We start from the raw sequence: 27,557 nt of genomic DNA, 5'->3' as shown, positions 1-27,557 counted from the left end.
ATAGCAGTTTCAAATTCTAATAGAAGAAATCACTTTAATTTAAGAGGTTACCATCACCTCCTGCAATATGTTTTCTAGAAAAATGGTGATATTTGTAGAATGTTGTGATTGTCTGGTTAGCTATGACTTAGCTGTGTTTCTTGGGCATCCTTTTTTAGAGATGCCTGTCATTTACACAAGACTTTTAGCAGGAACTGTAACCGTATTTTCATTTGGTGTGAAAACACTGCTTTTCAGTCACCTGTGATCTTTGAGCAGTCCCTGAACTTGCAGTTGCACACAAAGTACTCATGGGCCTGAGATGAATGGGACTCATCACAGGGACTTTTTCCTGGGCAGGGAATGACATTGATTCATTAATGAATAACCACTCCATTGCTAATTGGGTTGAGTGTCCAGATAGATCTTAGGAACGGTCCATAGTTTTCATCTGCCCAGCTGGGGTCATTTTCTTTCATGGAGAGGGTGTAGGTTTAACTGCAGCCTTCCCAATGGCTCAGCTCTGGGCACAGCTTCCTTTCCAGGGCTGTGTGGCTCTGGATCCATCTGCTTTTGTTTGCTGGATTGCAGGAGCTTTGTAACGGTGAACATTTTTTACTTAGCCACTGCTTCCACCAGTAAAAAACAAAAACCCCAAGAAAACCCCCAAACCAAAACAACAAGGACCAAAAAACAACCACCAGAAAGTACGGATGTCTTGACTTGCTGTGTAGGTCATGGTGCAGCAAACTGTTCAAAGATTATTTCTGAGGAAAAAAAGTGTTGCTGTTGGTTTTGGTAATTTAAAAGACTTATGGACCTTGATCCTAGAAATTAGGATCTGTGCCTTTGAGGAGTTTTATTTGTTCTTGTAATTACCCTGGTTTAATGGAGTTGACTATGGTCTTTGAGGAGTTTTTTTACTGTGTTACACCAAAGTGCTTGTAATAAGCATCTGAAATGTAGTTTAGAAGTCTGAAGACCAGTCTTCTCAAATTCTGGCTTCAAAATCCTGACTTGAAAGGATGTGCTTCAGCCAAAGCCAACAAAGATGAGCTTAACACTTGGATGATAGGAAAAAAGCTCAACAAAGCAAATCTGTAATCACCCTTTTAACATAAAAAGCATAACTCAATCAAAGCTTCTGTAACTTCATCTTTAAGAGTTAAGTAGATGATAATCTTCTGAGCAGTGGCAAATATGACCTTTTTTTCCTTCCCATCTGGTATGAAAACCACTGTAAGTCACTCAGGTTCCTTTTCAAGGATACCTTTGGTACCTAATGCATTAGTGGTACTAGAATATAATGTGTTTTTGAGCATCTTTGCCCAGACCTCAGCAGCACTCCTGGCAGATCTCAGGTACCCTCTGCAGAGCATTTCTTACTGTTCCTAGCAGCCCAAGAGAAACTCCACTTCTACTGTTTTTCCTAACTGGGTGAATAGATGTTGATTAAGGACTGAATAGCCTGGATAAAATATATTGGAAAAAAAAAAAATCAGCCTTGCCTGGCGTATTAAAAACTGCATTGCATCATACTTAGGGTGATGGGGCAAGGGTGGATGTTGGTTTTGTTTTTATTCAGGTGTTGACTCTGGTTCATGGAAGGGTCACCAGTCTAAATGTCACATGGCCTGTCAGAGATGACTTCAGCTGTTGTGTAGGTTTGTCTTAGTTTATTCAAGCCTGAAATATCTAAATCCTCTGAGAGACTGAAGTGAAGAATGTCATCACATGACTGACTTGCTTTTGAAATTGAAATGCAGAAAGGCATTTAAGATAAATGGGTCTCAGATTGTGACAAAGGAAGTGCTTTTAAAGCATAATGCACAGCTATGAGGCAGGCAGCAGTGCAGCATTAGCTTTTGAGTATTTATTTAAGTCCACGTAAAAAAAAAAAAAAAAGATTGCTTTAAAAGTTAAGACTAAATCTAAGCCACATCCTCTGTAGGAAAGTATATATATTTCTCCTTTTGAAAGAGGGTACATGAATTTAGGACTCGAACTAGTGTCTAACAAATTTGGTGTTTAATGCTTTACGGACATGCCGGAAGAGTTAATAGTCTGTGTATCACAAATGAAATGAGGTTACTGCATCTGTTTGCAGGTGATGTTTTTCTTATCTTTTATTTCTTTTTTAAAACTGTGGGCTTTTTTTTCTAGCATAGATAGTGTTGGAATTTAAAGAACATGTGGGTGTTCAGTATGAATAACCAGTGGTGGTTTGCACTGACCTATTTTGGAATTTGACCACTGATATCTTAAAGAAGACAAATGCATGGAACTATTTGTATAGCATTTATTCTGAAAGATGTAATCAGTTTAGACAACCAAATTTAAACAAATGTTCAAGAAAAATGGGCTACCTAGTTAATTTTTAGAAAACTTTTATTTTAAGAGTATTCTCTGATTTCAAAACTATCATGTATAGTGTAAATCTTAAAAACAAAAAAGTATATAGATGTAAACCCCTGAAGCATTAAGATGCTTACATGTGAACTCTTTTATTAACAAGAATCTTGCCGTTCCTGGTATATGAATAGAATTACATTTCCATGAAAATGCTTTTTTCCTGCCTTGCCCTGCTGTTAATACCGTAAACTAAGCACACACATAGAATTTAACTGCAAAGCATAGCTGAATGAAGTATATTGTGAAATAAAAGCAAGGGCTACCTGCCTTAATAATGCTATCATCTGTGGTATAAACATATGGATGAGCATTGGAGAGAGTGAAATATCCTTTAGTGCTGTAGTGGGAGTTGCATTTCATCCTAAACGATCATCTACTGACTCTTTGCAGTGTGTTTTTTCTTATCACTAAAGATTCTGGAGGCAGAATCAAATCTGTGAAGCCAGCCTAGGTTAGGTTGTGACCATGGTGACCCAGCCATTTCACTTAGCTTGTCACAGCTGCCACCAGTTCTATTTATGAACAGAAAACCCTTAGGACCTTCATATAGTTTCACTTGTAACCCAGTATGTGCAGACTGAGATACTGTTGGAAGTCTTGCTTTGACAGCTCAGAACTGACTGTGCAGTATACAGTGTATTCTGTGAAAGGTGGAATCTAAATTCTTACTGAAGATGTTGTTTTTCAGGTTCGCTGGATGATGTATTGGATTGTGTTTGCTCTTTATACAGTTACTGAAACAATAACTGACCTAACAGTGTCTTGGTAAGAGCCTGCTTTTTATGAACTCTGGATGAAACTGTATTTGTTTCTCATGTTCTTTGATTTGTAATGTTTTAATTTTTATAAAGAAGTTGATAGCCCTTTTTTGGGGAAAAGATCTCAGCGTATATGAAGAATAACATCTGTTTCCAAGCTTGCTGTACACTGTCCCTCGAAGTAAGGACTATAGAACTTCACCTTTGCTATAGAAACTGAACAGAGGCATGGAACTCTTTAAAGGATGGACTGTAATTTCTCTGTGCAGAAATGTTTAATGCAAAACAAGTATATTAACTGTTTCATTTCTTAAATGACAGTAGAGTAAAAAAAATAAATCTGTAAGTCTATAACTCATGTAATTTTTCTCGAATATAACTTATTTGATGTGAAGAATCCTCTATGTTAACATGTAATTGTGTTATTTGAAGAGATCTCTTTATTATGATTAATTACTGTGCATTTTCTTACTGCAGATGTTGATTTCATGCAACCTTTAACTTGTCTGTAGGTTTCCACTGTACTATGAACTGAAGATAGCTTTTGTTATTTGGCTCCTTTCCCCATATACTAGAGGGGCAAGTTTAATCTACAGAAAGTTTCTCCACCCACTTCTTTCTTCTAAAGAAAGGGTAAGAAATAACTTCTCATATTTTTAATGCCTTATACTGAAATACTGTTGCTAGATACATGGTAAAAGCAGATCAGTGTGTTATCGGTCTGCAGGCAGCGTGAACCCAAGTTCAGAGACAAGTGCATTTGACTCTCCATGTACGTTCTTCTGTTTAACTGGCATGAGCAGATATTGTACTTCTTTCTATTAACATGAGATAGCTTGGTGTTCTCTGGTCTGTGTGCACTTTGGGGAGCCCAGTTGAGTGGAAGTGATGCAGTTTGACTTTCTACTGAAAGAACATGTGCAGTGTGTGTAGAAGCATGAATGCAGTTTTAGCAACAGCTTTGCGTGTTAGCGTTTTTTCTGGCATAACCTGATAAAAAACTTCTTAGGATAAACAACACTGACTTTTCTGGTATGCAAACTGAAGGAGAAGAGGAGAGACTTTGTACTGAGGTTTAAGGGAAGATAAGTCTCCAACAGAAAATACCCACACAGAAAAGAGCTAAAGGATATTTAGCTTTAGCCAAAGTATGACAGGGCTATGGATCTGCTTAGCTCTTTTTCAGTACCCTGTTTGGATCTGTGTCAAGAGTGATTAGCAAAGGTCTAAAAACCTCACACTACAGAAAATAACATTCCTAAAGGTCAGTGCTGGGCTTGGCCTTTATTAGGCAAAACAGTAGCTGAATGATTGCCACCAATTCGAACAATAAGGTCATATTGACCTTCTGAAGGTTGAACTATAAACTGTTTGCAACTTCATAAACTAAAGGGATTTTTCCCTGTAATCTGTGAGCTGTTGTGAACTACCTTGAAGCCTTTATCTTGAACTCCAGGCATTAACCACAGCTGGGGATGAATGTAATTACTGGATTGTCCTTGGTACTTAACTATGTCAAAGCTCTGGCTTCAGAAGTTCCTTGTGAGCCAACTCTACTTTTCTAAGGAGATCTCCAATTTCATCTTAAATGTTTTCTTGAAAAACTTTTGTCTGACAAGTGAAGCTTACTCTCTATAAGGTACTTGCTGTGTAGCTGCCATGTTTCTGAGCTGGAGAAAAGTGATCTGTTTTATCGTCTTGTTTGACCAGACATAATCCTTTTTTAAATGGGAGTCTAAGTGAATGAAACATCAGGAGACAAAGGCAAGAGTAATTATTCCATTAAAATTTTCTTAAAGATTTCTTCAGTCTTCTGTTATTGATGGAAAAACAATGCTGTGGGGTAACATGCCTCTTATGCATAGCCTTCTAAAATTTAAGTATGTTTTCCTTTTAGGAGATTGATGAGTACATCGTGCAAGCCAAAGAAAGAGGCTACGAGACCATGGTGAATTTTGGAAGGCAAGGGTTGAATTTGGCAGCAACTGCTGCAGTGACAGCAGCTGTAAAGGTAACTTTCTACTTGCATTAATTGCTTAATTGATATAGAACAGTGTAATTGTGCTGAGGATTTGCCATTCCTAAACAAAAAGATGAGTTCTGCAAATGTGTTGAAAAGCTGGAGCATAATTAATGGGTTGCAGCTCTCTAGTCCTCCTCATATTTATGTTTGTTTGTTTAAGATGGCTTGTAGTTATTTCTTGGATGATGAGGATCGGTTTACTGTAAGTCAGAAGATACCATGCAGTTTTCTATGCAGGCTTTTAGTAAAGATGACCATTGTTTCTTTTCTGTCTCTGTGCTTTCTTGTTGGTAAACAAACTATTTAAAGGATTTCTGGCTTTTCTGCTGTTTTTCTCCAATCAACTTGAGGTAACTCCAAATTTGAAGTAAGGCATGAAAGATTACTACCACAGATAAAAGTTATCTTGACACAATTAACTTGTTTGCAACTTGTTGATTATTAAATTAATACACTAAGCATAAGCTTGCATATCGCTGTTTAGCATACTGTTGCTTTATCATGCAATTTCCATTAAATCATGAAGTAACCTGTGGTTGTTCCCAAGTGTTGTTCCTATAAAACTCATGACCTTCAGTTGAATTTCAGAAGGTTCAAGGTCTAGGAGAACAAAATAAAAGCTTATAAATAAGATTCTAAGTAATTTGTGGCCCACCAAAAGGAGTATAACTTGAGGCAATGTATATGCAACCTAATAGTTTTTTAAACCAAAAGACAAAAAAAGTATGGAAGGAAAGATGCATATGGTCTACTTAAATGATAATTTTAAAGCTATCAGGATTAATTTCTACCTGGGAAGAAATGAAACTCCTGGCTTTGTAGTAACAGGACTGAAAAGCTGAATACTGTTAGTAGATAACAGAAACAGATGTAGAGATCCCTGGCAGTCAAAGTTAAGTAGGTACAGCTAGCATTTAACTTCAATTTCTGTGCTTCTATGTGAACTTCTTGCCTTATAAATCAAAAACATTTCTAAAAACTACATTTTCAAATGCTATCTTGAAAAGGGTTGGAGGAAGTAGTTCATATCTTCTTTGTTCATCTTCTCTCTTTAAAAATATATACGTGGGTGTTAGTGTAAAAAATATGACTTTTTGTTTTAAAATATGGACATGATGAGGCAAAAATACAGATGATGTAGTGCAGTTTGACCGCTGGTTCTTTTTTATTATTCAAATCCTTAGTATTGCCTTGAGGCATTAAATAATTTGGAATGAAATAGAATGTACCTCTTAAGGAATGACAGTATCTAGGTGATTTAAAGCAAAACAAAATCAAACCAACCCAACAAACAAAACCTCAAAGTACTCTACCAGGAAAAAGTTTAATGCTGTAGTGCAAATTCTTTGCCAAACAGCAAATCATGATTTATTACAATGTACACCTCTAATGATGCTTATGCTCTGTGTGTTTTCCTTATGTCTGGCTGGCTAAGGTTGAATATTTTTGTGTTAATCCTTACGGTGTTACAGAAATATTGTTAAATAAATAAGAGAAATATCTCCTCCCACTTTCTTCTGAAATAACGAATAAATGTCCTAAATTTTCCTAAATGTCTGTGCTTAGATTTCATTGCTATTCGGCTGTGACTGGCAAGATGCCTGCTCTATTTGTTAAAACTTGTTAAACATGCTCATGAATATTTGTACAGAATTAGTTCAGTGCAGATGAGATGCTTGCGCAAAACAACCACCACAATACCAAACACCTAAAATAGGCACGATTTTTAAGCAGTATGGAAGAGGATACTCTCTGAAAATCTTTATTTTGGCATGTTGAACATCTCTTTGGTTTGTCATTCCAAAAAGCTGAGCGTGACTGTTCCATGCAAGCAAATGGAGACAATGCACGTGTATCTTGATTTTGTTCTGTTTTTCAAGAGCTGACTGCTGCCTCCAGCAGGTGACGAGATTATCCCTTCAGCACGAACTGGCGGAGCACGCGGTCGGGTTTCAGGAATGGAATCCTATTTGTGGCATCAGTTTTGATGGGAAGGAGACACACTTTTGTCGCGCTTTATTTTTTAAGGAGCAGATATGCTTCTTCTGACATATCCAATCTCAAATTAGGAGCAGAGAATGTGGGACGTTAGACACAAGAGGGAGGTCCAAAGAAAGCTTCTGTTCACTGTAGTGTCCAAGGCACTATGTTGTCTGCTTATGCTGACTTTAGGAAGGTGGTAAAATTGTGTGGAAACTCTGGAGTATTTTCAAGATAAAGTGTGGGAAAGAGTGGTTTTCTCCAAGGGCTGTCAAAGGAGTATGGGATTAGTATTAAAAGGCTAGTTGGCTGTGTAGGGGGGGCTGGAGGAGCCAGCCAGGTCAGTCTGATGAAATTTGGCATAGATATTTAAACCTGTTCCACTGTAGTTATGCTAAAATGTAATTGGCAGTAGTCACGGCTTATTGCTTACATTCCCATACAGATATTTTTAGCAGGTACTAGTTAACCACTCTTCATATAAAATTCAATGTTTTGAAATTTGCTATATACCATACATTAGGAAAACAAACACTTGTAAAATCCTGATTTCAGGAGACTTAAAGATGAAACGTGGCCTAGGCTGACTTTTATATTTGACTAATAAAAATTTTCTTCGGAGTATAAGAGAGTCAGCAACAAGATACCTTTAATGCCAGGAAAGTTGTTGGAGGTCTTTCAGCTCAATAGTGTATGAATTTGTGGAAATCATGTCCATGGCACTAAGTACCACTGATTTTATCTTGTATTCTGATGCATCTGCTTTCCAGATATTCTGAGGTGCCATTTACACCTGTCCATTCCAATTTTTGCCAACACATAAATTCTGACTTCCCAAGCTACTAGCAAAAACAGTTTTCCGTATCACCACATGTGGGATGGCTGCTCATTAAGCTGTGAAATGCACTGTCGTCCTTAATGAGGTCACACAAATATTGTTCATTTGTAAAGTATAATTTGGTGGCGGTGGTAATAATATATTTTGAATGCTGTTTTTCTGCATGTCTTTCAGTCATCCTGAATCTGCTGCCTCTTTGCTAGTGGCATATTATTCTAATGGCCTTGCTCAGGGCACGGCAGCGGGAGGAGGGATCCCACAGCCGGCTGTGGCGGGCAGCCGGTGCCCATCGCGGCTCCCCAGCGATCTCGCTTCCATCCCTCATCCCCGCCGAGTGCCTGGCATGCTCAGGGGTCAGCCACGGGACAGCAGTCCTGCTCCAGGTCGAGAGGGAACAGGAGTCGTTCTCTGTTGGGGGAGAACAGCTGGGAACGCGGGTGCTGCGGCTCCGCACCCACAAAGCGCTGAGCAGCTCTGCGTTCACACTGCCCATTGAGAACTTGTCCGATGAAGACAAGCGGCTTGTGCAGCGAGCCTGAGCGCTGAGAAAAAAGTCCCTGAGGCAGATCAACTGTGTGGTGTCTGTTTACAGCAGCTTCCCTGGGTTAAGTATATGGGCTATAAAAATACATGCTCAATAACAAAATAGAGAAGGGCATTTCACATATGAGGGTCAGCTGGTGAGACGGCATACTAATAGCTTAGTAGAGCCCGAGGAGTCTCAAAAGGAGTCCCTTAAGTAGGCTATATTTATCACACACTAGATTTAGAAACCCATTACAACTTAAATTAGCGCTTCAGATTGGTCACTGGTAATGAATGTGGTCTCTGAAAAGGGCTTAATATGTTTTAGGAAACACTATTGAATAAATAAGCAGACTAATTTTTCAAGACTTGCATTAGTTTAAGACAACACAAACTTCACAGTTCATCTCTCTTCAACATTCGTTTACAAAGAAATTTGAGCACTGAAGTCCTCTGCTTTTTTTTCCTGCATTGTAATTGTAAATTCGTGTCTCTCAATCTTTTGTGGTGTAGCTGAGTTGGCAGCCGCTGGGCTGGATGCAGCTCCCTGTATTTCTTCTTTACTGATAAGATGGGACAGCAGGGCAGACCTGGCAGCTGCTCTGCCATCTTCTCCGGAATAGCACCTTGGGGACAGGTGGTGGCCACTGTCATACCCATGGCGTGAGTGTGGAAGCAGGAGATCCCCTTCCAGCTACACCTGCAATTGGATTGCTCTGCCTCCTGTTTTGTGGGCAAATATCTTGCTTTCAAGCTGTGGCTTTCAAACAAGATAGCAAAACTCCTAATACATTAATAGTCTAAGTGTGAACGTTACTCTCAGGTTTCCTGCAGTAGGAGGGTATTTAGTATTTTTCAGTAAAACTTTCATTCTGATCTGATAGTAATCCAGACTATCGCAGAATGCTTTGTTTTGACAGAAAGCGATTATCTGCTTCTTTGGGGCATGAGGGGTGGAAGAATCTTCCTAAATCTTAAGTGCTGTGCGAGCATGGTGATGTGTGTTAGGCTTTTTTTTAATAATTAAAAAATGCCACACCCACAGACAGCACCTTGAAATTTTTCCTCTAATTAGTCTATGCAGTGGTGGGAAGCAGAAATTCATCTCAATTTGGCCAGACTGGATCTTCCTAGGGATGGGCTGGAGGCTGCATTCAGGCAGGAGGAGCCTGGGGGGCTGGAGGGGGTGGGGTACCTGCATGGGACCAGTATAATGTGTGACCACGACTGTGCAGCACAGCAGTGGTTGTGCAGCCCCCAGTCGTACTGTGACTCTCAGGCTGTGTTCTGCATCTCTTATTTGTATATGTGTCCTTTCAAACTTCATAATATTTGCGGTGTGTAACTTGAGCAAAACTTTCTGTCTTGGAAGCAGTTTTGGAATGAAGGGCCCATTGTATGAATCTGCTGCGTCCTTGCCGAATGAGGCAGTGCTCTGCAGGAGCTCCAGCTTCATCGAGCGTGTCGTTTGGTTAAGGGCACAATGTTATTTTATGGCACATAGCGCGACTTTTTTCCCCTTTGAAAAACAAAATTCTGTATTCAAAAAGCTGCACTGAAAAATAAAGCTAAGCCTTGCCAGCTTGGATCTACTCCTCTGTATCTACAGTGGAATAGGAAATACAGGCTTGTAACTTGAATTCTTAGGGTGTTAGTTATACATTATTCTGTACAATTTCCAAATGTCTTTTTGTGATGATGAGCTTGCTGTGCAATTGTTACACCATTGTCTTTCTGTACTTTTGCTTCTGGCTAAATCTAGCTTCTGTCACTATTCTATAGTAGATTCAGTCCACAATTAGTGTGGACTTGTGCTGAATTTCTGTGGATTCTGCCGAGAACCAACTGGGTCCGTTTTGTGCATTCTTCAGTGTTCAGTGATTGAGACCTGAGCCCTGTTGTGTCACTTCAGGCAGTGGATGCAGATTGATGAACAGCTTTTGTTGTAGCAGACACTGTAAGCTGTTCGTGTCAAAAGCAGCAGCCCCGTCTCCGCAGTTCTCTACTGTCCTACCAGCTGACTGTTGGCTCTCAGACATAGCTGGTTCCTCATCTGTTTTGCTGTGCAAATGCTTTTCAATGCAAGAACTGGAGCTCTTAAGCCATTTTAGGGAATAAAATTTAATGTCAGAATTTCTACAACAGTTGATACACAGACTGTGCAGTGTCAGTAGTGCATCTTAACTCAAAGACAAGCTGTAGTTGGGCTATTGAGAACTGTCAGTCATCCTACATGTACACAGGAAGAACTAGAAAACTAAAGGCTCCTACTTCTCTCATAAGGAACTCTTTCTTCATTATTATTTACTGGCAATGTATGAATGGAGTTGTAAGTTGCCTTTGTAGCACACTTAGTTTTATATGTTGTACTAATGACTAGTCAACAGAAAATGAATATTAGGTTTCAGCCACTTCTCTCCTCCTCCTGCTGCCCCCAGCTTTGGTGGCTGTGCAAGCTTAAGGAGTATCACTCTACTGTCTCTTCACTTTACATGGCTATTTTTAACATTAAATAGTTTAGTGTGCTCCTCTACCAACTGCAACCAGTTGTTGCCATGAGAGTGAGAACAAATGGCTGTAGTCAGCGGTGCAAGAACTGTTCTACGCTGGTGCTGCTGCAGAGAAAGGTGTGAAGAATTGCACCCAGATTTCTGCTACTGTTAGCTAACATAATGCTCAATGAGGAATTTTACCCGGAAACTTCATTTGTAAGAATGAAACCATTTTGAACCCTTGCTTGAAGTGGGATTCATGCACAGGCTTATCAACCTTCCTTTGAAACAGTTATTTTTTGCCTTGTATGCCAGAGAGGGAAGAATTAAATGTTATTTTAACATGACATTGAGTAATGTGCTTGTCCTTTCAGTTGCTTATACAATAAATTAAACTTCAGTGCTTTAATAATATTATCTGATGTAAGATGAAAGATCTGTTTGACCACCCTCCTTTCCAAAGGGTAACTTTCTATATGTCCCATGTAGAAAAGATGTAGAGAAAATCAGAGAAGGAATACTAATGATCAAATGTGATCAACTATCCTTGTGTGTAGCATTAGCTTTTGGGTTTGTTTTATAGCAGTAAAGCTACATTAGTAAGAGCTGTAGTCCAGGCAGGACAGCTTTGGTTTGTGGTTTGAAGTTTCTGTCAACTACAGCTTTTGTAGTGCTGCCAGTTTCTCAGTTACTTGAGTTCATGTTACAGACTGTATTTTTAACACCTTTTTCCTTTTATAAAAATACTCAAATTTGTAGAGGGTAAAATTAAAAATAGTGGAAATTTTTATCTTCAACCACATTTCTTGAAACACAAGTGTTAAAGCTACTGTCATGTTACCTAGCACTGCTTTGTTTGAAGTGAATTGAGCATTTCTGATTTTTTTTTTTCCATTTAAACGCTTCCCCTCGCCCAAAAAGCCTTTATTTGCTCAGATTAAAGGAGTGAAATGAGACATTTGTAATTAAATCATTAGCTTCCCTGTAACTTTATCTAGGGGCAATGTACAGTTAAGCTTGGGTAAAAGCAACACTTAAAGCAAATGTGAATCTACTGCATGCTAATGTTCAGTGAATTTTGTAGTGCAACAAGGAAGCATGGCCTTAAACATCTGAACCCAACTTGAACAGCAAAGTTACATCCCTGCTTTGTTTTTAAAGATATTGTTGTTGTATTTCAGAGTCAAGGTGCGATAACTGAGAAACTGAGAAGTTTCAGTATGCATGATTTGACTTCTATACAAGGAGATGAGCCAGTAGGACAGAGAGCCTGTCAGCCCTTACCAGAAGCAAAAAAGAAAACAAGAGCCTCTGCAGGTGAATCTTCAGGTAAGTATCTATTTTTTATAGCTAAAAGAACAATTCACCAAAGACAAAAGTGGGAAAGCAGAAATACATTTACCCCATTGAGGAAGAATTCTAGTGCACTTGAACACAGTTGACTTGAACAAAATATGACAGTTGAAAAATACTCCCTGAATTATTTTCTTCTTGCAGCCACTAATAGTGTGGTCATACTGTACTCATTACTCCTACCTTTGCCAATTAGCAATGACAATTCCTTGCCAAAGTAAAGCTTAATTGGAAGTAAAAAAGATATGTTAAGTGGTGTTTCTGTGACAAATGTATGAAAAATGAAACACGAAAATTTATGGAAGCTCAATAAATAGGAAGAGAAAATTAACAAATTAATTCAGTAGGTCTGTAATGATAGTTCAAGATGTATAATTGCTTGTGGTGATAGGAATAATGAAAGCATTAAGTTGTCATAATGGACTCATGCACATCAACACTAAAAAGATTGTGTAGTGACCAATATATGTTTTTGCAGAGATTTTATTATTAGTCTTATTATTTTATTATTACATATATTATCAGCATCACTTTGCTCTTGCACCTATGATGCTTGAAGGAAGGTTTCAGTCGAAGGTTGTCAATTGCACTTTTTTAAATGGTGAAGCTACAAGGTAAAGAAATAGCTCTGGTCTATTTCTTTTCTTTTCACCTAAGCCTGTCATTGCTTCTGAGGGGTGGTGCTTGGAGAGTACAAGAAATTCCAGGAATTGCATTGAAGTCCATGGTGTTTGTGAGGAATCAATGTCCACCTGAGTGGCCCTAAGCTGAATTGCTCATTTTGCCCAGGAGAATCTGTGCTGGTCAGTGTAAACACAGGGGGTGCTGTGAGAGAGCCCATGAAATCATCACCAGTTGCATTAGGGCTGATGCCACTGGAGCTGTTGTGCAGGGGCTATTTCTCAGTAAGAGAGCATTAGTTATCTCTCTGAAATAGCTTGAAAATGCTCAAAATTCCATTAAAAAAAAAAAAAGTCTGTTACAGTTTATACTGTGTGAATAATCACAGATAGTGAGATTCAATCTCAAATGTCAAAATGCTTTCTTAGAGCTAGTTTAACTTATTTGTTTCTATTTCTGGACCCAAATTTAGTGTACACCTCTCCTGTTTTCTTTGACTTTTCTTCAACATTAGAGATTTTAAAAAGGAACAAAACACAGATACAGAGTTAGGAACACTACGCAGTGATATCTCATTGCACTTAGCAGATGTTATTTTTTGTGATCTGAACTTGGGAGTTCTTGTGCAAATTAATTGAAAAGCCCTAGCTGTCGAAGGACACTGATCATAGGATGACTGAGCTGCCAGCATGGTTGCTGTGAAAAAGGCAAACGTGATTTTGATGCATCAGAAGAGGTGTTACAAATATACACAAGGAAGTATTGGTGTCACTGCAAACAGAAACTGTATGAGTAACAGATGTGATTCACGTATTTTGTACTGAAAAAGATGAACTGAAACTCTATTGGAGGCAGACACACGTTGCCTCTAGAGTGGCAGAAGAGGCAAGTCTGCCTTAAGAGCTGTGGAGTAGGTGAGTGTGATTCTAATTTCAGAGGGAGAAAATGAAGTCACCAAAGTAAAATAATCTAATTAAGCCTAAATAAAATATTGGCTTAAGATGAAATGTACGTTGATCATGAATAAAATTGCGTTTGGAGGCTAAAAGGTGTCCCTGAGTGTTAGAGCTTGTATGTTCTGGAGTGGCCATATAAAAGGAGAGCTTGGCTGGGGGGGGAAGAACCGGATTACATTTGGGGGCTTTCTGATAGTGTGGTGGGGATTCAGGGCTTTTGGACACGAAGGATCTCTTCAGGATGCGTTTTTAGGCTCTTTGCGCCCTCTCGTGAGTAGCTTTGGTAATAATCTTGGCCTTGTTTTTGCTGGGATGTAAACAGCCCTTGATAGTGTTTTGATATTGTATCGATCTGAAAGGAACTTTGCTATTAAATATTCAAAGATATGCAAGTGTGAAGAAAGACCCTATGAATCATAGAATGACTTGGGTTGGGAGGGACTTTTAAAGGTCCTAGTCTAACCCCCTTCTCATGGGGATTGTGGCCAAAAACCCTAAGTATTTCTCAGGATGACCACTGAGGTCTCAGCAGTTCAGTGTAAAGCAGAAAATGGTAGCAGACTGATGGTTTAATTTTGGACAACTGGGGAGCCACTGCATTACACACCTATGGAACAAAGTGGCTTGTTACTTACAAAGGGCAGAGTTAGAGGTGACAAGCTCCTGGCAGACGGGGTGTTTAGCTGTTCTGAAACAGCTGGCAGACTGTTTAAAAGAATAAAGGATGTGTGTTAGAGATGAAACTCATGGCCTTCTTGGAAATCTAAAAGTTACAGCTACTTCTTATTAAACATTTTTGTAAAACTGTTTTTTAAAGGTTACAAAAATCCACTGGAAAAAAATCCTGGTGATGATAGAACAGATGAAGAGATGGAGGGGACACATTCAGAGGATGAAGCATTTGCTCAGAGAGGCCTTCGAAGAACTCAGAGCATGAAATCTGTGAAAAGTATTAAAGGCCGTAAAGAGGCAAGTATAATCTTAGTTAAGTTTTGAGTTTGTTTTTAACAGTGTACTTTGACTTTTGTATTAGTGCAGAATTTTTTTTTCTTAATCTTAGATGGGTTTTCAACAATAATTGCATTGTAGAATGCTAAATGGAGAAGGAAGTATGTGATAATGTCAAAGCTTGGAGCTTTTGTACTGTGGGGTTTTTAAGGGAAGTACATGAATGAAATGCACGGACGAAAAAGGGAGGAGGAGAGATGAAATAGAATCTGTGCTTGTAATACAAATTCTGACAGCACTAAGCCCAACTGCTCACCTTAAGGGGTATAGATAGTGGTATTGTCATCTGTATTGGCGTGTCTTGGGTTTGCACATTTGAACATCTGGTGTTTAATGGATTAAAGAAGATTCAGGATTTTTTAGTTCCCATAGACATATGGCTTGCTTTGACTTGTAACTCACAAAGAGAAGATTGTATGTACAATTCAAAGTGTTTTATACTTGCATGTGTCATAAAATTTAAAGAAAAGGACAAATGTCTATGGGATCTCACAGAAGTTGTTGCATGATTCTGGGAAACCAGTTGAGACTATTCTTGCCCAATTCTGTTGAAACTATATCTCATTCAGTCATAGATTCTCTTAGTGAATCTGTGGAGTGTCCAAAGCACGTTTAAAGATGTGCTAGATTGGATTAGTGGAATGTAAATACTATTTCTGCCTGAAGTGATCTCAGCTCCTTCTTAAGTTATATTTTTTTTTCCTCATCAGATACGGTATGGATCACTGAAATACAGAGTAAAGAAGAGGCCCGCTGTGTACTTCTAAGTGTATTGGCGCAATGCCTGCAAGACAAACTGCTGTATTATAATGACTTGAATTGAGTGTGTCAAGTGTTAAAGATCTGTGTATGATTCATATAATGAGTAGATACAAATAGATATGGTAGGACTTGGTTTTATGAACCTAAATGGTCAGATAAAGTATTACTCTGCTTTTCTATAATTGCTTATTGTTTAGACTTAAATCTTTGTCAAGTTACAGTAGGAATTTCAGCACTCCTTAAATAGGAATTAAATGAGTAATAGGAAACAGCCTTTTTCCAGAGGTACCAAACAGACCGAAATAATTACAACTCCAATTGAATTAACAGAAGCTGTAAGTACTTGGAGCTTGTGAAAATTGAACCTATAGTGTGTCCAGGTTTACACAGAACAATAGGTATAATTGAAATATTTTTCTCAACTACAATTCCTGAAAAGGCCTGTGTGTAATTTAAAAATATACAGTTTAAAGGACAGTGGATGATGGTGAGGAAGGAAAAGGAAAGATGATGTAGATATTGCCAAGCTTAACAAATTTATATAATACTAATAGGTGCAAACTGGGGGTACATTTAGCACTTTATGCAAAACTGTATAGTTTTGCACATTCTTACTGATTTACAGCTGCACACGTCATTTTAGTGACTTCTTAGGTTAGACTTATCTTTTGAATTCCAGCAATTCTTGTATTTAATGATCTTTTTTAAATTAATCTTGATTGCTTAAGAACACTTAGGATGCTGTAGATAACTGCTACTAACACTTAATATTATCAGGTGCCTTTCTATGTACTACAAGGCTGCGTGGGGGTTTTTTGTCTGTGTGGCTGGTTTGGTTTTTGTTGCTTTGTTTAGGTCTTTCTCCTTCACCTACAGAGATGTAACATGATTTAATTCAGTTTTTGGTTTAAATGGTGGTAACTAAAACTTACAGCAATTCCAGTGATAGACCTCAGGGATCTGATCAGCCCATCAGCTGTCTATTAGAAGTCATGCTGAGATGAAGGCATGTATGATAGATTATTCAGGCCCTGGTTTGGTTTTGCTCTGCATTGCTTTAAGAATGAATATATATATATATATATATATAAGAACATGTATGTTTGTATATTTCATATCAGATGTGGATTCTAAAATTGGCTGTGTAGGAGTTTCTTTTATTACTCAAGGTCTATACTAAAATATTTACATACAAATAGCTTTTTCTAAAAGTCTAGTTGGTTTAGTCAGCCATTTTATAACGTAGAGTCCACGGCATCACTCTTTGCATAGAGATTAATTTTGGAATACCATTCAACACAGGGACTTGTCAAAATGACTTTTTGAAGTCCCCTTTGGTTCTGTTTTCTACAATTCTAAGAATTAGGCTGACTTCAGTTTTCCGTCTGTCCATATTTCTGTTGTGCGTTCAGGGAGAAAACATCTACTTTTTGTAGATAGTATTTTATTACTTGGCATGGGGAGAAAGGCTGTTACTTTTGGAAGGAAAGCGGCGTGTGATCCCTCTTCTCCTTGGATCTCGGACTCCAGTCCTTAGACCTTCCCCCAGGTATGAGAGCCAGCTTCAAGTCTACTGCAGCACTTTTAAACATATTCTTAAGGCTTGAGCCTGCTGTAGTTCTTTTTCTTTCTATTACAGCAGTAGCGGGGTCATGGCTGGTAGGCCTGCTTGATGGCCTGTTGATAAATATTGGGTTTGAAGTTGTCTTCTGGAGACTTTGGGCCAGGGTTTGAATTGTGTGGATAAACATGCAGCTGATCTGTATTGGCATTGTGTTACTTACTATTGTAGGTGTTTGCAAGCCAAGTGCAAAGCCTTGATCAAATACAACAATACCGATGGCACAGTGCTTCTGGCATCTCTGAGGAAGTTAAATGCTTTAGGAAGAAGTTGCAACAGTCGGTATGGGATTAAAAGGCCAAAGCTTGTATTACTTTACTCAAATATGCAGTTTCATACCAGAAGACCGGAAGGCTGCTCTCTTCCAAATGAGGATAGTGCAAAAATCGTATTCTCTAACCAAAACTGTACCTTGTGATCCAGCTTTTTTATGGAGCTATTTGAAGGGGAGGCAGTGATCAGAAAGGCTGCCTCCCTGGGGGTGGCTCATCTCTTGTGCCTCAGGAATGTTTGTGCTTCTCATCTGCTTCCCTGAGCACAGGGAAAGGCTGGCTGTGTGTTCAGGTATATAAGACATTAGAGGAAACTGGGGCTTTTGTATCTCGCCCCTCTTTGAAAATTAGACTAACCTGGGCCTTGGTTGGAATCTCTAATTCTTACTTTCCAGTTGAGCATCCTCCTTGAGCACTTGCTGCCACATCTTGCTTTAACTCATCATGTTTGTTTTATCAGCAAGCATGCCAATGAAATGGCCATCTTCCTACAAATCAGAATCCTGCAAGGAGGAGCAGGATAAAGCTCTTCTTTCAGAGTTACAGTTCCTGTTACAAGTTCACGGTAGACCCTGCTTTGGGGGCTGTGTTATTTTCACATTGCCAGGGCTAGAGATCATTTGAGTAGTTGAGGCTCTACCACACTCATCATGGTCAGTAAGTTGCTCTACTTGTTGTGATGTACTTGAGGCTATACATTCTGGCAGATTTAATTTGTTAATTAAGTAGTGACAGAGGCTAAATAAACTCTCCTTTTTCTGAACTATGCATGGAACTAGGAAAGCTGGCAGAATTATTCATATTCATTACTGTTTGCATATAAATTTACTTGCGTTCTCTCAGATAAAGTGATAAAACTTAAGTGATAAAACTTCCAGTGTTTTTCTAGCTGTTGTTTTCCATCTAATATCCTACTGTAAAATTATTTTCGTGACAGTTCGATTTTGCTCTTGGAATTAATCTTGGAACTGGTTCACTATTTTTTTTAATTCCTTGCTATTCATTGTCAGCTGATGCTCAGCAGGGTACAATGGCATGATGAGCTTTCATCCCACTGCTACGTATTTCTGTCTGCTTGCTGAATTTAGTTTAGTTTGGCTTTGAAATATTACACAGTCTTTTAAACTTTGTGTATAGGGAATTTTCAAACTTCTTTTGCCTTAGCAATTACCAAAGTGATCTGTCTAGCTCTTGCCGGTACGCTTATTGGAAAAATGGTAAACAAAAATCAAAATTTCACTTAACATTCTTTTTGGTTTGGTTAGGTGTAGCTCACATCAAATTATATAATCTTATGAAGAAAGTATTTCCTGAGAACTGACTGACTGCTACCAATAGGACTGCTAATTCAGTTAAACTTAAATAGAGGTTTAAGGTACTTAAAAGATAATATTTCTTGTTCAATCATATAAAGGTTTCAAGCCTTTCTAAAATATAGCTGAACTGACTCAGATTTCTTAGCAAGAGCCTACTGTACATGCTAAAGTACAAAATTTGAGATGAGTATTAAATTGATGGTCTCAGTTGCAAATAACCATAGGCCAGACTGATTACAAGGTAATTGCCAATATTAGCTACTTAATGCTAATTGCTTTGCTATGTGGATTAACTGAATATTACACAAAATACTTTTTGCAAACTGTAATGAATTTTTAAATGAACAGAAGATGATTTTGGTTAAACTGAATGGTGGAGTAAATGCTATAGATGCATTTAACATGCCGTTCATGACAAAAAATGCATTTTATTTTTGGTGTTGCTTTCATTCATGGGAAGTTGGTATCTTAAAGTATTTTTCTACAAAAATGTGTATGTGCAAAGGCAATACTTTAACATTTTTCAAGGACTCATGTTTTTAAATGCTACAGACCAGAGACTGTCTACATTGAGACTGAAGTTAGTAGCTTTAAAAAAATGCAATGTAAGCTTTAATTTTTATATTGTAATAATAACTTGCTGTCAACTTGTTTACATATTTGTAGGAGGGAAAGCTTCATTATGTATTGACTTATCTTGATACTATCTTTAATAAATGCTGCTTTGAGCAGAATGCAGTGGCTATTTTATTGCCTGAATTGTGGTTAACAAACCAGTCACTATGTAATTTGTATTGTTATTATAATGATTCCAGTATTGAAACAACCCATCTGAATTTTGAAGATGCTTTTAAAACTGTTCAAAGTATGGCTGAACTGTCATTGAGGCTTTGCCATGGAGACTTAAATGAAACTCCCTGTGCTAAAGGCAAGTTGAAAATGCTGTAGTGTTACCTATTTTGATTCAATGGACTGTTTGGAGTAAACTCAAAATCAGACGCTTAGTCTCCCCAAAGAGTATGGCTTCCTGGACAGTGGTTGAGCCAACAAACAGACTTTGTTTTCTATTTCCTAGTCAAACAGAGTTGTTCTGGTAACCAAGAGGAGATGCACAGGGAAACTTGGGCCTTTTCTTTTTCAAACCTCACATCAGGTAAGCTGGTATCACCCCTAGTAAAACCCAAGCAAAAAAATCTCAATAACCACATTTTCTGGACCTTTTTCACAAGGCTTCCTGACTTATTGCCTCAAAGGAAACAATTTATTGATATGGTTAATTGAGGAGAAAGACTTAAACTGCTGTTAATTGCTACTATCTCCTGAGCATTATGAAAGTACATCCCAGAAGCACAGACTGGGGACGTTGCAGTGGTTCAATTCCTAATGTCAGAACGGTTCATACAGTACAAATCCCTACCTGCTGAAGAAACTGTGGATGTCAGAAAACAATGCTGATTTTTCTTTTTCCTTGTTCACCTAATGCTTAGCAGGTAGCAGGAGCATTTGTGAATGTGGACTAAAAGCTGTCTTCCTGCTGTTTAACATGATGTTGGTGAGACCTGCTCAGGGAATCATTATCTGGTGATTGTAAAATAGTACTGGTATGTATGTCCTAGGTTAACATGTTCATGACGAAGTGGATGCAGCAGTGGTGACAGTTTTGGGGGTCACTTTTCTATTATTTTTTTTAAGAGACCTTAGATGTTGTGTATTTTCCACACTAATGTGGGAAAACAGATGATGGAACATGAGGGGGAAACCTAATAGGTCTGTAAAATTAGTAGACTTCCAAAATTATTTAAATCCTTTCTGTAGCTCTATTCAGGAAATGGGAGCCTGTCTTATTTATGTCTGCCTGCCTTTGCCAAGGTTCAGCAACAGGTCACTCTGAATTCGGGCAGGAAGCATGAAAGCAGCTGGGGCAGAGACTCTAAGGACTTCAGATAAAACCCAGGATTTCACCGCTCCCTGCTCATGTGTGGTGACTACATGGATGAGGAGGCTCCGAAATTATTTAGAAAGCCCCTTTTATCTGCGCTGCCCCAGATCCAAGGTAAGCAGCACTTTGACCCTCCCTTAGCTCTTCCTGGACAACATCCCTACTACATTGTGTGGCACTCACTGCTTTCTCAGTGAGCTGTCCTGTCCCATCCAATCTTGCCACTGATTTTAGTTTTCCTGGACTAAGAATACTAACACAAGCTCATCCTAACTTAGCGCCTCAATGGAGAGAATTTCTTGGTATGGCTAACTGGGGAGAAGGACTTAAAAAAACAAACCCAAAGCAAAACAAAACCCCTGTATGAAGCTAGCGTAATAATAAAGCTGCATCTTCAAATGTAATGCTAGAAGAAATGCAAGCGTAACCACGTGTATTATTAAAGAAGTCCATTAACTGTGTTTTTGTCAGCACCCTTTTCCCCGGGCCTAATTAATAATAGTTTTCATTCCTAATACTAGAATTGCTAACTTCACCCGAGTTTCTGACGTTGTCCATAGGATGTGGAGCTTTTAGGTGGCACTCTGTGAACTGGATGAAAGCCACAGAGTGAACAGCACATTTATGGTAGTTTAATTTGGTTTATTGACTCAGCAAGCAGAGCTGACTTGTTCTGTAGGTGCCCAATTGCCAGATCTGGCCAGAGACAGCAGCCTGGAGCGAAGACCACAGAGTGAAATTAAACTTTGGTAGCAGCCTACAATTATCTAGGCTAGATTAAATGCTGGTGAAAAATCCTGTGTCTCTCAAAATCACAGTCATGGAAGGAGGAGAGCTGCTCCCATTTGACACAGCTCCGGAGCAACTGCTGAGCTGTTCTGCTGTCCCCCGGGGTGACTCCTGCAGCTCTGCTTTGGGTGCTTTTTTGCGGAAGAAATGCGGCCATATCCCCTTGTATCCTACCTCGAGCAACCTGTGTCTGGGCAGCCTTTCCATCCTGGAGTAGCGGTGAGGCTGCTCCCGCCCCCGCCCGCGGGTGCTCTGTGCTCAGCTCGCAGTGCTTCTCCTGGATCGCTTTTTTCCAGCTGAATTAGGAATCTGCCGAGCGCAGGCCTGCGGAGCCGCCAGTCCCCGGCCGGGCCGCAGGTGGTTCGGGGCCGACGGGCGGGGCGGGGCGGGGGCGCCAGCTCAGCTCGGCGCGGCGGGCGGGCCATGGCGCTGGGGCTGGAGGAGGCCTTCGGGGCGGCGGGCGAGTTCGGCGGCGGGCAGCGGCGCCTCACCGCCTTCCTGGTGCTGCTGCAGGTGAGCCGGGGCGGCGGCGGGAGGCGCTGCGGGCCGGGCCGGCGGTAGAGGCAGCGGGGCCGGCCGAGCAGGGTGCGCCCGGCGCCCCCCGTGCGAGCCGCCCCGCTCCGCACGGCTCTCCCGCTTCCGCGTCTTCTGGTTCCTGGTAGCGTGCTTGGGGCTGCTGGGGTTTGTTTTCCGCGTCCCGGGGAAGCGCCGGGGGCTCCCGGTGGGGGGCTGCCCCGCACATGCACTGTTCCCCGGGGTGTCCGTGCGGCCCCCGCTTCCTGACCCGCCCGGCAGCGGGACGGGGCTGCCAGGCCGGTGGGGGCCGGGGATCGTGTCCCCCAGCGCCTCCGCCTCGGAGCGCCTTCTGCTCGCTGGTCCTGGTCCCTGCGCCTGGGCTGTGTGCTCCAGGTAGCGACGCTCGCGGAGGACGGCAAAGCATCGCTCCCCTGCTGCTCCTCCGGCAGACAGCGCTCAGACCCCGCTCGTCACGGGCGTTGCAAAAAGGATTTGGTGGGTTTTGTACCTTTTGCAGGTTGCTTCTCAAACCTCTTTCCGACCTCAGTGCAGTCGTATGCTTAACTTTTCAAAGTTTATGATCTGTTTTCCTTATTTGTGTGCACATCTTCCACTTTTCGAAAAGTGCCTTTTGAGCTTCTGCTGAGCGGAAGGAAGTGGAGTATAACCACAGCACCTGCTTTGTGTTCTTGTTTTTTAATTTGTTTGGGTTTTAATTGTTTGGGTTTTTTTTGTTTTGTGTGTGGGTTTTTTTTTTTTTAAATGTATCTTTGTGAAAAATGATATGCAGGGTGCTGTCTTTAAACAGTGTCCACACCCCCACATGCAAACACATATCTCTGTCACTCCTTTAGTTTCTTCATAGCAGACTTCCTCCTGTTAGTGCAGTTCTACATTTTGAATTAAAACACGGTTGTGAGGGAGGGAGATTGTGCTGGTTGCAGGTTTTTTGCCTATAGCTTGTTTCCGCAAGAACATCCAAAGTACGCACAGCATAAAATGACACATTAAAACAAGGTCTGACCAAATCCACCATGAAAAGGTTTGTGGCCCAATGAAGGAAGTTATTCTAGATTCAAAACTTTTCCATCAAGGGTAATGTGATGAAAATCATTAATATGCAGATATGCTTAAAAAGAACATTATTTTTAGCTGGAAAAAATAAAATCACATGCAAAGCCCAGGAAGTCAAAACAACTTTAAGCCCATATTAATGAATAAATATTCTTATAAAGGTTTCTTTATGGTTTGTTTTATTTTTTTTTTTAATTTCTACACATTCTAGTTTTCCTACTGATCAGGTTAAGGTTTTAGTCTCTGCAATGGAAATAAATAGCAAACACTTGAAAAATATAATCTTTAAAGTTTTTTTTTGTGACTTGTCACTGCAGGTTGTATTCTTTGAGTATAGTAAGCAACTTTTTAAATTATAATGATAATCTTAGTCCAAGTGTTAGATCTCAGCTATGAAACTATGAAGTTCTTAATATCTTCCTTTCCTGTGCCTGGTTGTGAAACAGCAAGAACAAACAGAGTGACTTTTCAATGGGAAGGAGGGCGCCAAGGCGGCACTTTCACTGAAGTGCCCCAGTGCCTCTGGAGCGGTGCTCGCTGCTCCCAGCTGCCCTCATGGTCACATCTGGAGATTGAAACACCGTGCACTGATTGCATTTGGTTTGTCATGCTGGGTAAAGGGAGATTGTTAATTGTTAGTTTAATTAAAAGCTTGTAGCAGGGGTATCATACTCGTTTTCACTGTAGGCCAGTGTTTATTTATCCAATTTATCCAGTCCTAAAATGATATTCGGCCCTTCGAAGGTGACCATGAGGCTGATGTGGCCCCCGGTGAAAATGGGTTTTGACACCCCTGGCTTAGAGTATTCCAGCAGGTCTCCTTGGAATTGTTTATGGTAAATGATTGTGTCTTATTTTAAGGTATATGTGGCTTGTCAGTCGATGCTTATTGTTCTTGTGGGAGCTGTGCCTGAGTATCACATAGACCAAGAAGGAATTCCAGGGAGCGGAGCTGAACTTGCCAAGCATGTCCATTTTGCAGACAACTTCACATCGATAGTAACTGAGGCAAGTACTCCTGTTGTGCCCAAACATTTCTTCTTTTCTCAGGACTTATGCCACTACTGTGGGACTTGGTGCTTGTAAAAGCTGAGAAGGGCTTACTGTAACGTTTTGCATATACTGTGAAAAATTATTGGAACCCACCCATCTGGCTTTTTATTTTATTATTATTTTTAAATCTGAAAGTATATGGTTAGTTTAGCTTTCCTAGTGTAAATCTAACATTTATTAGCTTAGGTTAAATTTTATTTTGTTTCCAATTTTCTTTACCTTCAGATGTTTTAGAAAGTCATTACTAATGGATTAGAATTTACTACAGTTTGTAAGTGCGGAATTTAGAACGCACTCCTCCTAGTGTCTATTTTCGACCACAAAGGGTTCGATTTGTTGTGTCTGCACAATCTGCTGTGCCATGTAAGCTTTACCGTGAGTTGCATTAGTTTCTCACAGAAGAGGTTAAAACTAGTGTGAAAATGAAACTCAGGCACCGCATGTCTGGGTATTTCAATGTGCACTGAGAGCAGGAGGTGGAACAGCTTGAAGTTTGAGCGGGACAGAAGTGTGACCCCTCCTCCTCACGCCCTGTGGATGCCGTGCAAAAGGCTGCGTTTGCTTTCTGCCGGTCCCGGGGCTGCAGTTCTGCTCATGGTTGTCAGTAACCTCGTCTAATACGGGAGCGCTCAGTGTAGCCACTGCCAAATTTGTGCTTCCTTCCCATTATCCCAAATGTGACTGTGTAACGTTTCTAGTGGAAAAATGGAGTGACTAGACATAAGAGGGAATGAGGCAATATTGGATCATATCCTGTGTCAGGAACAGATTTTTCTGATTAGCCTGTTTTCGAAGATCACCCTTCCGTTTCAATCTTTTGGCAGGCTGAGTTGTATGGGATAGTGCTTAATTTCTAATCAGAAACCAGCATATTTTAACAAGTACTGTGTTTTTTAAACACAGCAGTCAGTGTCCCTATTTCCAAAATACATAGCAGTTCTCAAGACTCATCAAAACAAATTTGTGTTCTCATTCATCTCAGTAACTTTATTGTAAGTTGGTTTGTTTTTTTTTTTTTAATTGTTAATAGTGATTTCATGGAATCTTGAGATGCTGACCAACGTTTTGCTGTACGCTAGTGGTCTGGTAACTAAATCAAAATGCCATGTGGATTTAAAGAGCTGAGATGTCTGCTTTGGCGATAACAAAATCGGTGATGTTTTTGTTGGCAAGCTACAGCTAATTTTGACAAATATTTAACAAGTTCCTTTTGTGCAAATAAAGTATATAGACGCATTCTTTTAGGAGTTATATTCTTCACAGATTATTATATCAGACTTGTTAAAATCTGAGCATCTTCCAGTGACACGCTAAGCAGCACAAGTAACAGCAATCTACTCTCTTGTTCTGTCCTGAGAGAGGAAGCTGCTTTTGTCAAGTTTATTTCCTTTATTTTGGTGATGGAACTTAAACTGTACATATTTTCAGTTCTGGTCAGTTTGGCAGGGGTGCTGTTCTGCTCTGGAACTCAACAAAACTTCAGGGCAGCTCTTTGGTTCTGCTTCAAGAACTAGTCGTCGTAATTAATTTTGGTGTAGCTAAGGCTTTGTAAATAATAGCTCAGGCTTGGTTAATGGAAAAATATAGTTGTTGGAATTCTTGGTCTGCAATCAACTCAGTCCCCTGCTTTATTTAACAGGTGATGATGCTTAGGAAGGTGAATTCAGGAATGTCTTACGTTTGGTGTAGAAATTGTTCTTTACCTTTGAGAAGCTTCTTTTTTTACAACCATATCCAAGAGCGTAAAGTTGTTTTGTGTCTGGAACCAACATGAAACACCCTGCAGACGAGGAGTGTGAGTTTGAAATCCATGTGCTGTGTGTGGAGTGCTAGCACGGACAAGAACAACTTTTGCCAGCCATGCTCTGTGACTTGGAGAGCGCGTGCTGTAATATTTTTATACTTGAAGTTTCCTGAGGATTCGTGCCCAGGCATATTTCATTGTCGAAGTCTCCTCAGAAAGCTGAACTATAAGTTTTGGGACTGCGTCTTTCTCCAATGTGATAGGGTAGGATCTACTACCTAGCACGCTATAGTAGAAACCAGCTGCAAATGCTGCTGCACTGGAGTTTTACCTTCCCAGAGTATCCAAAAGTCCCCCAAAACTCGGTGCTGGAACGCTGGCTACATGGGGCTAATGAAGGGGTCCTGGTAACGTGTTAAATCTTGTCCTGCTCCTGCAAACCCGTGTCTTGCAGGCCACTGGCTGGGTAGAGCTCGGGTAACTGGTGGGTAACAGGGCGGATGGAGCTGTGTCTTCTCAGTACTTTGCCACTATTTTAGTTCAGATTGAGGAAAAGCATATGTTTCTTGAGATTGCTGTAATTAAAAGCTTCAGTAAATTCCTCATATTCTTTGGGGTTCTGTACGTATTCAAGGCAGACGTGTCAGTATGCCGTGTGGGATTTTGGGCATGGGCCTCTTCTCCTAGGCTTTTTTTCTTTTTCAACCTTCTCCTTCTTAAACAGAAAGGCAAATGGGATTAGGATCCTTCTTCTTTTCCCCAAAGGACATACTGCACGTGTCAGTTAAAAAGTCGGCATGATGCTCATCCACTTTTTCAAAAGTAAATTTTCCAGTAAATACACTGGGAATTAATTTAAATACCCAAGTAATTATTAATTATTTCTTTGGGTAAAGCTTTGCATTGAATTAGTTCAATTCTTTTCCTGCAAAAGCACTTAAGATTTTCTTTTTGTGGTTATTTCCCAAGTTCCTGGTGTCAGCAATGTCTGTAATCTCAGCACTGCATTTGAGTGCTGGTTGTCCTTGTTGGCAGCAGGGTTGTGCACAAGCTGCCTGTGCGTCTTGCCCTCTCAGGAAATAGCATAAGTTTCATTCCGATTTCAACCAGCTGCCAGTTCAGTTTCTTCTCTTCTGACAATTTTTGATTCTGCTGCCTCAGCTTTTAAATGAGGCAGAAAGTACGTTTGATAAAGAAACACAGCTCTTATTTCTAACTTCTATTTGCTTATGATTCCATGTGCACAATAAGATACTAAACTGTCAATGAGCAGGTCTTAGAGTTTTAATAAAACAAGGACATCTTTCCATAATGCCTTCCTGCTTCCGTTCAACAATTCAACGTGTGTCTGAGGAGGAGGGGCACCAGGGATCACTCACGGTCCAGCAAGCACAGCTGCACAGCGTTAACTTTCTATGTACTGCAATAGTCAACATGCTTTGTTCTTGTTAGTGAATAATTTTTATTACCTGGTCATTGAGATAGTTAATCTTGTTCAATATTGCCATGGCTAAGCTGTTAACAAT

At 40.0% G+C, this 27,557-nt stretch overlaps 2 protein-coding genes across 15 annotated transcripts in view; both read left to right on the top strand.

The window, feature by feature from the left end:
- Window positions 1-19,648, top strand: part of REEP3 (receptor accessory protein 3) — a 40,398-nt gene extending 20,750 nt beyond the window's left edge. The window contains exons 3-8 of the mRNA XM_082053126.1: window positions 3,080-3,156; window positions 3,662-3,782; window positions 5,047-5,160; window positions 12,189-12,336; window positions 14,755-14,906; window positions 15,656-19,648. Coding sequence (XP_081909252.1) covers window positions 3,080-3,156; window positions 3,662-3,782; window positions 5,047-5,160; window positions 12,189-12,336; window positions 14,755-14,906; window positions 15,656-15,712 — 669 coding nt within the window. The 3' untranslated portion in view covers window positions 15,713-19,648. The remainder of the gene's footprint in view (window positions 1-3,079; window positions 3,157-3,661; window positions 3,783-5,046; window positions 5,161-12,188; window positions 12,337-14,754; window positions 14,907-15,655) is intronic.
- A 130-nt stretch (window positions 19,649-19,778) lies between these two features.
- LOC309439931 (solute carrier family 22 member 15-like) overlaps window positions 19,779-27,557 on the top strand; it is a 29,873-nt gene continuing 22,094 nt past the window's right edge. For 6 of the 14 annotated variants that reach the window (XR_014184088.1, XM_082053115.1, XM_082053113.1 and 3 more), the window contains exons 1-3: window positions 19,779-20,517; window positions 20,786-20,969; window positions 24,096-24,242. Coding sequence is in view for 13 of the 14 variants with exons in the window: in XM_082053115.1 (XP_081909241.1) it covers window positions 20,823-20,969; window positions 24,096-24,242 (294 nt within the window). In the remaining variant the exon portion in view is untranslated. The other 8 variants (XM_082053122.1, XM_082053119.1, XM_082053118.1 and 5 more) reach the window with 7 other exon arrangements.

The sequence above is a fragment of the Streptopelia decaocto genome (genome assembly GCF_964273445.1).
Source record: "Streptopelia decaocto genome assembly, chromosome: 5".
Lineage (NCBI taxonomy): Eukaryota > Metazoa > Chordata > Aves > Columbiformes > Columbidae > Streptopelia > Streptopelia decaocto.
This window is presented reverse-complemented; position numbering and strand designations above follow the sequence as displayed.